At 39.3% G+C, this 11912-nt stretch overlaps 1 protein-coding gene across 1 annotated transcript in view; it reads left to right on the forward strand.

Annotated features, from left to right (window-relative positions):
* Positions 1 to 10501, forward strand: part of MINDY4 (MINDY lysine 48 deubiquitinase 4) — an 80913-nt gene extending 70412 nt beyond the window's left edge. The window contains exons 17-18 of the mRNA XM_082046971.1: positions 2508 to 2580; positions 7003 to 10501. Coding sequence (XP_081903097.1) covers positions 2508 to 2580; positions 7003 to 7051 — 122 coding nt within the window. The 3' untranslated portion in view covers positions 7052 to 10501. The remainder of the gene's footprint in view (positions 1 to 2507; positions 2581 to 7002) is intronic.
* The last annotated feature ends 1411 nt before the right edge of the window (positions 10502 to 11912 follow it).

Genomic DNA, 11912 nt, shown 5'->3' on the forward strand with positions numbered 1-11912 from the left:
AAGGCAGGGCAAAAAGTGGAATTAGCAGAGATCCAGATCGTGGAGGCAGCTTCTAGGGAAGGCTGGTATATTGATTATGACTTTCATAACAGTTTTTTTCTTGCACAGTTAAGATGAGATTGTGCCACTGTACAAAAGTCTTCTGGAAAATTAATTAATAAAGCATCACTTCCTAAGGTTGCCATTTAAATTATGAGTACTATCACTTCTGTGAGTGATTGTCTGTACAGATTCCACTTTTCTGAACCTGTACTGATCATATCTCCGGAACAGAAAGTTTTCTGTAACTGTGGTGGCACTCAGTTTCTCCCTACGTTTAGCTTAGGATATAAGGGAAGATATAAGAGATCATATCCACATCCTTTTTGTTGGTGATGACTCCAGGATGGAAGAGCATAACTTCAATATTTCTTGCTCCACATGAGTTGTATGAAACACTTTAACACAGTTTGTTAACTAACTTAGCTAAATGTTCCTTGCCTACTCCTGTAGGATACACCTTTAGTCATACTTTTTTTTTTTTTTTTGTATGAAAAACCTCCATTCAAACCTTCTTGTTGGAAGAACACAAGCCTAAAAATGACTACATTCAGCAAACTGACAATGACTGGGAAAGGCAGCCAAGCCATATGTCTGTCCTGCTACCAGTACTACCACCAGGACAGTGGTTGGTTGTTCTTGCTATGAGAAGATCCAGAACATCGATATCAGGATTTCCTAGAGGGATCGAAATACTGTAGGACACCTCTAATGAACTGTTATAAACTCTTCAATATTAGGATAAAAGAGACCCTTTGAAACTTCAAAGATTCCTGTGTACCTCTAAGTTTCCAAGGATATAAGAGAAAACCACCAATATTTTATGCACTTGTAAATACTGTCCAATTCCTACTGCTCCAGCCCTTACAGTCATTTAGAGTTTTCTCCATGTATTTATACTGACTAGATCAACAGCTAGGGAGAGCCAGGTTCTCTCTATGACACAAGGAAGCCAGATATCTCTAGAGACTGGCAGCTGTGAATTTAAGAGCAATTGCCTCCCATCCTGTCTGCACCAGTCTCACTGAAGCAGATCCGTATCCTACACCCCATCTTGGCATCGTTTGTTGCTCACAACCTGCCTGTTGGCTGGATGACAGACAGAAAAGAAGAAAAAGAATAAACCCCCTGATCTACTGTGGTTTAAAGTATTTTACTCCAAAACAGGAAGCAGCTGAGCAGACTGACATCCAAGCTGGTCGCAGGATGTTTTTTCCCTGGGAAGTTCAGTGACTACTTTCGCTGTTGACAGATCCCGTGTCTGAGACACCGATCTCTCTGTTTGCCCCGGAACAGTGCAATTGCCTCTCTGTCCCAAAGGAATGCTCAGAGCCTATGGCAGCTTTCTTATATCCAACACCACTCAGTCTTCCCTGTCTGTGTGCTACTTTCTTGACAGTCAAGGGACAATCTTCTTTTCCAGGGTGAAGGAATCTTAACCCAGTTTGGACTGGGCTTGGGCTTTTATACTCAACTACTGCTGTCCTTATTATTTGAGGGATGAAAATTGCTTTATTGATAGTTGTGACATCAATTGCACAAGAAAAACTTCATGACAGGCCTCCAGTATATTCTCTCACCTTCTCATCCATGTTTTGCTTGAAACTGTCTAAATTTTAGTAAACTGACATAGGTCAGGGCATGAGTCTGCACACTGCCCACAATCATTCTTACTGTTAAGTAGTCAGCACAATTCTGGGCAAGCTTCTGACCCAGAGTATCTAATACTGGGCACTGTCTGGGGATCATTTCCAATAACAAGTTTGCATTCAATCACTTTCTTTCAACCTTTAGCTTGCCATCACATGAACAGGCAGTAGAGCACGAGCTAAAAGAGTTTAAGAGATGGCAGAGCGGTGAGTGCCAGACTGTCCACTCTAAGGTCAGCCATAAGGCCCATGACAACCAATGGTAGGACAAAGGGTAATGGGTACAAACTGAAACACAAGAGGTTCCACTTAAATTTGAGAAGAAACTTCTTCTCAGTAAGGGTAACAGAACACTGGCCCAGGCTGCCCAGGGAGGTTGTGGAGTCTCCTTCTCTGCAGACATTCAAACCCGCCTGGACACCTTCCTGTGTAACCTCATCTGGGTGTTCCTGCTCCATGGGGGGATTGCACTGGATGAGCTTTCCAGGTCCCTTCCAACCCCTGGCATTCTGTGATTCCATGATTCTGTGATATTTTCAAAGAGTTGTAGTTGTGGTATCTACTCTGGGCATTCCTGGTCCTGTCTGGGGCCACTTGGTTCCAGTGTGGGAATGAGATGTTGTTCAAGTGTCAGTGATGCTCATCTTCCAGGGTATTTCAATCACAAGTGGATATGTGCCTAATGCAGTATAGAAGATTCACAATATGAGTGTTCATCCATTGCTTTCATGGGTGGAGTTCCTACAAGCTACTGTGGCATTCTATATGAACAGAGATGTAACCCAGCCACTAATTATTATATCTGATATGTCTCTGCAGACACGGCTCAGATGTGCACTGAAGATAAAGAAAATGATCTTACTCCTCCACTTGAGCACTGTATTAGGACTAAGTAAGTGAAACTACAGTTTTTGATCCAGATATATACAGTTATTGACATAAATGATATATGTAAAGCTGGAATGTGGTAAAAAATATTGCAGTAAGTAATCTTGCAAAATTACTGTTTAAAAATCAGAAAGGATCTGAATAAGCCAAGCTGTGGTACTTTGTATTACACATTTAAGTGTGTGTTATTGTAGTTAACATCAAACTGGCTAAGATGTTCACTTCATTCTTAAAGGAACCTTCATTACATGATGAAGAGCTGATTGAGCCAAATTCAGTTTGAGAGCACAACTTGATTTCGATAGATATAAATTTAAATTTCCAAAAGTGATTGATTCATATTGCAGAGGTATGGTGAGAAAAGGAAAAGATTTCTTCCATTTTCATCAGTGTTCTCTGAAAAATATGTTTGGACTGAGGTACTTGGATACCGTCCTCGATGCATGAAGGCCTGTCATCAATGGTCTTAGTTTTCTCAAACGTGCCATGTGTCTATGGGCAGCACAGAGTTGCTTAAGATCACAGAACAGTGTGTTTTGTGAAATCATTCTTTACAGTTCTAGGGTCATGTTCTCTCCTTAAATACAAGGCCAGTTCCTGCCATGTTAGGATTTTCACGACCATTTTGAGGTCTTTATGTTATTAAATGATGAGCTTCTAAGCAATTTATCCAAGTCATACTGAACTTAAGGAGAACATTTTCAATTTAGTGATACATGAAAGAAGCAAAATGGAGAAATTTACTTGGGCAGAAAAATCAACTTTATATCAACTCCATCAGCATGACTTCTAAAGCTGTTTTCTGAATATCTTTGGAGCAAGAAGTAAAAGCCTTATTGTCAAAGACCGTAGCATTTGTTAAATCAGCCAGCCAAGCAGCTTCAGATTTCTCTTGTAATTTTCCTCCTATTATTGCCACAATTTGTCCTGTAAAAAAACACCAAAAAAAAAAAATAAGGCAAATGGCTGCCAAACAGTGTGTTCATGCAGGGCTGCCATTATAAAGTTACAGAAAACTAGAAGAGGCATCCTGTAACATGACAGCAGTGACATTAGTCCAGGCTTCCCGCACATGTAGACTGTATTGATTCTTTTGATTCCTCTGCTCCACTGACACATAAGCATGGCTAAATACTAAAATAAACAATACGTAGCCTCAGAAACCCACACACTGTGGGTAAATAATGCATGCAACTACTTAAAATTGCTCTTAGAACATCTTGCATTCCTGGCATTTTATCAAAGTAATAGTTTTTTTTGTGATTGTGAGGTTTGTTTATTTTAAATTCCCTGCTTTGATCTACTGGAGAAGTAAATTACCAGCAAATTCCAGTGTCAATTTATTTTGTTTGTACCCTTCTCAGGCCTGTCTGATTTACTCTGATCAGTCTGGTTCCTTGTTTTCAGCATTCTCCATTTGTTTTGAGCGTATTTATTTAAGCATGGCCTTGCTGCTAAAGGTGTTTTGTGTTATATTTTTCCTTTTTGTTATAAGAACCTTTTCTTTCAACTATGAAACAGTATGTAAGGAAAAGTAAAACCAAACCAAACTAACCAGTATTTTAACAAATTGGGAGATAAAAAAATAAATGTTTTCTATCGTACATGCATAGAAAACAGTCCTAAACTAATTTTTAGTGAAGCAAGCAAGCTAGCAAAGAGCTGTGACTTATTTTGACAAAACATGCATGATGAGGCTTCTTATCAAACCTTTCTCATCAAAAAATGCAGGAGAATTGCTTAGGCAGTGTGGAGAATTTCACAGTCTGAACAATCAGAACTGCTAAGTGTTGTTTCCAAATGTTGGTGGGAGTTTTTCCTTTCATTCACATGATTCAGTTCTGTTTTAATCCCTGAAAAGCCTCACCCATTGTTTACCCCAGTACCTGAACACCACCATCCTGTGATGCATTGCATTATATGCCTAACATCTGTCTGCTGTTTGTTCCCTTATCCTCTCCCAAAGGGAAAACTGCATATGTAATAGACTGCTTCTGTATTTAGGTTTTTTCATTATTATTATTATTATCAGAGGAGAAGGGTTGTTTTGTTTCTGCAGGACAAGGAAACTCATGTTCTTAGTCCCTATTCTACAAAATGTCAGAAGAGCAAAATTTGAGGTTAGAGCAGGTAACAGCTCAGACGGGTAGAACCTGCAGGGTCCCAGCCACAGAGTCAGTACAAGTACATGTGATTTTATCGTGGCTTTCAGCCCTAGACATCTGTAGAAGCAGCCAGATTCTGACCAAGAGATGTCTGGAATGTGCATCCCTGGGTTGTTTGGGAGATGCCGTGCAGACGTCTTGTCCCATTCTCCCATGAAGAATACTCTTATATCACAGTCACGATCCTCAGCATCTCTCTACACCGGTGGAAATAACTTCTATTAGCTCTGCCTGAGGGCAATAAAACTTTGATCTGATATTTTAATCCAAATTCAGCGGTATATTTTGTTAACCCTCTAGCATCAGCTTTCCTCTGTGGTAGTGGGGCTGTGTGACACATTAGTTCGTCTGTTTGGCTTTGAAGTGAGTCGTCCAGTGGAAATTTAGTGACTAAGAGGAGAGGATGGGCATTTCATCCTGAGTTATTGGTGCACTCTAAAACAATACCAAACGACTATTACAGCAGACAGATACACTCTGAATGTTATTCCAGACTGAGCATTGTTCAGGGTTTTAACTAGTTCCTCTTGGGTTCCCATTAAATCCATGACCCTTGGGTGAGGTTGCAGTTGAACCAAATGCATGAAATGTGTTTGCTAATCTGATAAATTATAATTGAATCAGCAGTTACCATCTGGGTTCCATTTGAATTTCACTGTGGTGGGATAGTTTAGGGAAATGATCACACTGAATTGTCTAGAAAGTTTTATTTCTGTCTGCAAAGAAAAGGCTTGTTCAGCAAGATAAGGGATGATTTGATGGCATCACCTGAAAAATCTGGAAAAAAAATAAAATCAGAAGGTGGCAATTTTGCTTCTTACTTTCAATGGTTTGTTCTGGGGCTGGCATTCTGAATCTCTGGCTCTCACCATTGCAGATTAGGTCAAGTATCCCCAGCTAGAACATATTCTGTTTTTAGCTTAAGATGCGAGGCATCACAGTTGTGTACCCCTACTAAGTCCTGGGATGGGGAAAGTCTTTCTGCAATTTGGTGTTTGTTTGTTTGTTTTAATTTTTATTTTCCAATAAAATAAAATAAAATAAGAAGGAAATATTTCACAGCAGGCCTCAGATGGTCACTTCCTTTGAGACTTTGCGCTGAATACAGCATGAATTCAACTTTTGGTTTTGTTTTACATTTAATTGACTTGCTCAGCAAAAGGGCTGAGCTGCCATACCCTTGCTGACACATTCTTTCCTCGGTGACAGGAAGAATGTGGCACTCTGGCAACTCACCATTGTCTCCACCTCCTCACCAACATCTTACTCCTGTGCACATGCACTCTGAGACAGATTTTCAAACTGAATGGAAATACTTGACACTGGGAATGCAATAGCTTAGTTCTCAGAAGATATGGACCATGAACTTCTGAACATGAGCAATACCACAGACAAGGGTGCAATTCATGCAGTGAATGACTCTGACTGTACATTAAGTTGACTCACTTCAACCCAGTGGGCTCACTGGAGAGTATCATCCTGCTTTACCAACTCTTGGTTCAGATCTTTGTCTTGTGCCGTGATTTGAAGACACATTTTGATGCCAAATGCAGGACTGACTCCTTCTTTGCATTCAGGGTTGGTCACATTCCTGCAGTGGGCAGCTGCAGCCAATACAGAACCAGGAATTAAAAGCATAGAAGGTTTTTGTGTGTCTCATTTGGAAACACTGTTCTCAGTAGACATCGCATGTGTTATTCTGAAGAAGGAATGAGGGCAGAGAAAAAAGAAAAACCTTTGCATAAGAAAAGCAAAACATTGCCATTAAAGTGAACCCCTGAATACTTCAAAGGCACCAACGTCAGGAGCAAAAATTGCTCCTAAATGAAATGATCCAGTCTCAGGGTGAGTCACAGAGTTCCTAATCAGAGGCCTACCTATACAGGAGTGTGCAGATTGTCTAGTACCAGCTGAGACCGAGCATTCTGGTTATTTAGGATTAATTCTGTACCCATCTTGGGGCTTCCCTACAGCCTTTGCAACACAAAAGTACTTGTTCTACATCAGCTGCTGCTGAGGACTCTGTATTGCCTTGAAGAAACTGGAGGAAGGGTAAGGAGGCTGGCCTCCAAACTTGGGCATCTAAAATTAGGGAGCAAATGTACCTCACTTCCATTCCTTTCTGTTTGAGATGTGATTTGTTACCTGAAATGAGTCCATCCTACTTTCCATGAAGTTTGCCTGGTAGTTGGGTGGTGTTGGGTTACCTTTCCAATGACACGATTACCTGATGGATGTAAAATGATTGCTTTCATTTCTAGGTGGCAAGGAGCTGCTATTGACTGGAATGGCACAGAACCAATCTTGTGACTGACCTGACCTGCACTGACTGAATTAGCACATTCCTATTCCCACCAATACAGGAAACAGGGCAAGAGTTCTGCAGTCTATGATGAGGAAGAACGACATGTTTTGCAGGCTGGAAGAGTTTCACCTCAATCACCTCGTGCTTCAGATATTTGCTTATAATATATACAACACTTACGTAAATTCCTTGTCACTGACTTTAACATACAGCTTCTGAGAGCAAACTGAGTTCCCACCACCAAACCAAGGTTACAGATGAATCAGCGAAGTTGTCAACGTCCCCTTGAGGTCTCTTTCTGGATCCACTCTGTATCCTGCAATTGTTTCAAAAAATCTGATAAAAGACGCTGAACCCAGATTTCTGTCCCTGTTCATGCCTTCTCCATGCTGCAAAACTCAAGTGCCAGTATAAGATATCATCCAATAAATCTGTGTTCACTACTTTACCTGATATTAGTAAATCTCATTTTGCACTGAACAGATTGGTAACCATACGGCCTTTCGGATAAAGTCTGACCTATACAAGTTTTTTGTTGTGTCATAATATTTGCAGTAAGTATTGTGGTTTTGTGTTACCAGAATAATAACACTAGTACATTCCTTATACTGAGTGCAATTGGTGTGTGACAGTGCCTCACACTAATGTAGCTCATTTTTCTTTCTGGATGGGAGACAGCTGTATCAGTATCTTTACATTTATACTATGGTAACTACTTATGTACTAGGGTTTATTTACACCAAAGTGATAGATAGGATCTGTGGTTTGCTTCTTCATAATTACCACAAAACAGAAGAGCTGTTAGGTTTGAAATTTAAATGGTGCCTATCTGTGACAGATACCATTTTTCATTATTAAATAAAATGCATGTACTGAAATGATGCACTGTGAAGATGTATCACAAGGTACTGAAACAGCAGTTTGTGTTCTGAAATGAATTCTTTAAGGGACATATTTTGGCAACGCTTTACCCTAATTGGAACAAGTTACTGAACTGAAGATTGGAAAAAATGGCTTGGAAAAAAAGGCAGATAAATGGTGTTTCTAGAATTATTTCTCTCTCTTGAGAGTGAGTATTTCATGAGAATTTAATAAAGAACTTCTACTTTCTGATATTTTTCATAGCACATTCTTCCTAGTCAGTACTCAAACTCCTCCGAGTCCTGATAAACTAGTTGCTCTTTCCAAAATCAGTTTCCAACAAAAATGCAATGTCCTAATGTGTGTGTAGTGTGGACATACCAAGCTCACTATGCAAATGCAAATCTCGGGGATTTAGCACTTGAGCTACGTTTGGAAACCAACATGAATATAAGCCATAACGGAGTACCAGAAAGGTTTAGATAGTCTTCGAATGAACATTCGTCTCCCCCTTTGCTTTCCATTCACATCGAACTGTCTGTATGCAGTGAAGCATCTCAGAGTTGCAGCTATTTTAATTTTAGTTAGTTCAGTGTAATGTAATTTGGTTCAGATCAGATAGGCAAAGTTCTTTAAATTTTGTGAGATTAAGATCTCCCATTCAGCCTCTGAGGTAGAGACCACATCAGATTTGAGGTCATTCCTGACTCTACTGCAGGGATGTTACACGGCCTTTGGCAAACCCTTTAATCCCTGTGTATATAGGGATATGTTTGCACTGTCAGTTATAGGTGGACTCAACACTGCCTTTAAGATACTCTCATCATCAATTCTTCAAGCACTGCAGATTCCCCTGGGAGAGCTTGGCTCAGCGTGAGCTTCAGTGTTTCTGGGAGTGGGCGATTCCACTCAAAGATCCCAGATCCGAAACCTTTGTTCCTCTTGAAGTTTCTATAACCTACAGTCTACGCTTTATTTCATGAAGCAAATATAGTTTGATTTCCCCACTTACCTCACAGGGCATCTATAACATAAGACTTTTTGCGGAATGCATTTGAACAGAAAATAGTGTAGAGATGAAAAATGGGGGAAGATTTTTGGAACCAGGTTTAAGAAAAAAATTCCTTTCTAAATTTTCCAGTCAGGCAAATGTGCACCATATACTTTAAAGTATTGCTTTTACTTTAAATCACTGCTTTAAAGTATGTCAGTTTGGAGATAACCTTCCACACCCTGATAGAAGGGCAGCAGAGATAAGTGTTCATGTAGGGAAGGAGGGAGCTGCTTTGTGACAGGCGAGATTTCATCTGGCTAAAATATGGATATCTACAGTGCAGATGTGTTCAAAGGAACTGTTCTCCTCTGTTCAGAGAGGAGATATCAGGGTGTGATGTATCTTTGCTTTAGGATGAGAAGAACTATGCTCCAGACTGTGGGATAGTAAGTATAAAGGGAGCCCAAGAGGATCACATCAAATGGGTTTCACCCGTGAAGATGGGTGAAGGATTTTTCAGGGTATAAGAAAGAGTATAGATTAGTGCACGTGGCTTGGAAATGGATTGTGGTTTATGGTTTATTTTAGAGGATAAATGACATTAAGGATTGGCCCTGAACTCTGACCTTCTTTTTAAAATAGGCTCCAAAGAACTTTGAGGCTTCTTCCTCACTGGTTATGTAGAGTATTTTTGTTGAAACTTAGTTTCGGTGACAATAGTATCTCAGAGAGACAGATCTTTCTTACCCATTATCTGTAATTACGTTTACGAGCATTTGTTCTGCAAAGCCCACCTGTTGCCTATTTAAGATTAAACAACTCCAGATTCACCTGTGTTCTCACCCACAAATGAAATAAAGCACTTGGATCACTTCAACAAGCAACCACCTGTGTAGGGTAATTCCACCAAGCCTGGTGGAGCCTAAAACCAGCGTGTTGAATGGCAATGCCCTTACTCAGCAAGAGAGGTGGCTGCTGAGATTTGCTAGCACGTTCTTCCGTAAGAAGGAAATGTGCAACCAAAACATTCATTAAGATCTCATTCTTCTGCAGAAAAATGACAGAGCATTACCTTGGTCACTGTCTCCATCAAGAAGACTTGCATATTTTCATTTGACATAAAGCACCAGAATTTATTTCGCTTAAGACTTTAAAGGGATTTTTAAGTCAATCAGATAAGGCAATGCAAAATGTTATACAGCAATGCAAAAACATTTGCACAGATCAGTGTAGAATCGTATCCTGTTCCAGCAGCATACATGTATTTTTTTAATTATGTTTTCCTCTTCATTGTTTCTCATTTTCACTGCCCAATGAATGTGACTTCCTGAGATAAACAAAGCAGCAACTGTTTGATTACCAAGCGTGAAAAGACACCAGTGACATTGGCACTTGGTCTGCATGATGTCTTAATTTAATTCTCTTTTCCTCTGTGGCATAAATAAATGTACTGTCTGCTGAAAATTGACCCCATAGCTAACAACAGACATGGCATATTGTGTAAGTAGATTAATATCTAAGCAGAGGCACTGTTTTGGTAAGGTGTCATATGTCACCTTTGTACAAAATGTATGTATATTTAACTTTGTCTTGTACAGAATGTCCCTTAAAAATAAAACATTTAAAGTAATGTTAATAGCAACACCTCTCATTTTTTAAATAATTCATTTGTTAGTGTAAATTATTCCGGGATATTAGAATGTATATGTTTCATGGGCCTCATCAGGTCAGTGGAATAATAACAACAGGTAATCCTTCTCTTCTTTGAGAGGAACCATAGTGGTGTTTGTTTTTCTACATATCTGCCCTTATAATGCTGGTCAAATCTGGGAAAACTTTGAGATATGAAGACTATCATGAATGAATCTCTGCTATCACTATGTGTTTTGTTCCGAGGTAGAGTAAATACAACAGCTTGAGTCTGTTGATTTTCAAGTCTTCTCTTTTCAGAGGCAGTTTTATTTCTGTTTTTGTTCCTGATCTATCTAATGGGCTCATTTGAAATGACAGGAAATGGTCACTTCAGAAATCAGAGAAAAGCTGAAGAGCTTGGAAAGATGACACAGCCAAAACCTGATTTTTAAGAAGTGATGAGTGGCTTGGGGGCTCTAAATATTCAGTTGCTGAGAAGTACTTGAAGAAGGCACAATTTTCTGGGGGTGGTTGGGACCTTCATTAAACCACGAGGACCTCAAATCACTGAAAATGCTGGTACCAATCTTTTGAAGGCTTAAAATAGTCAGTTCTTCGAAGTGCTACATGAATTTGGGTATGTTTACAAAAATGTAATGTGACACAAAATATAGATTTATATTATTTTGGCAACTCTGTTTTATTCTCCTGTCCCAGGGTAAATTTACTATGGAGGAAACTGCCCTGAATTATTTGACATTGACCACACCTGGTATATGAACAGTTATTGTGGAGTAGGTGATAAAAAGTTAACCCACACCAAAGTTTATCTTGTATTTTTTTTTTTCAGTTCATATTTGTAGAAACATAAAACTTAAGAATCAAACACCAAAGCCTTTATCACTGATGTGCATTATTTTATTTTTCTGTTCATCGATAAGATAATGTAGGAAATAGAGAGGTTTCTTCATGGAAAGAAAATGATTCCTCCTGCATGTCTGTACTATCCAGGGCCCAGTCTGCTGCATAAGCTAAGGAACACTCATCCTATTAAAAACACTTTGTATATACTAGCGCTCTTCATTTATTTGTTTTCATTGGCTAAAAGATAGTAAATCCAACATTAGCTCTGAAATAAGGAAGCAGTTTCTCCTTAGGAGCTTTGTTTATAAAACCAGAGAAGGAAAAAGGGCACTTTCAATGACATTTTATTTGTCATTTCAACCAAGGTGGGGGGGGGATTATTGTTACAGTGAAAAACAACCTATTTTTATGATGTCCCTCATTAACAATAGCTGTTGGCTATATCAACATGGAAACAAGCACAGATTTTAAAAAGAAAAACCCTCTCAAGAACGCAAAGTGACTTTTTTCTAAGA

The sequence above is a fragment of the Streptopelia decaocto genome (assembly GCF_964273445.1).
Source record: "Streptopelia decaocto genome assembly, chromosome: 2".
Lineage (NCBI taxonomy): Eukaryota > Metazoa > Chordata > Aves > Columbiformes > Columbidae > Streptopelia > Streptopelia decaocto.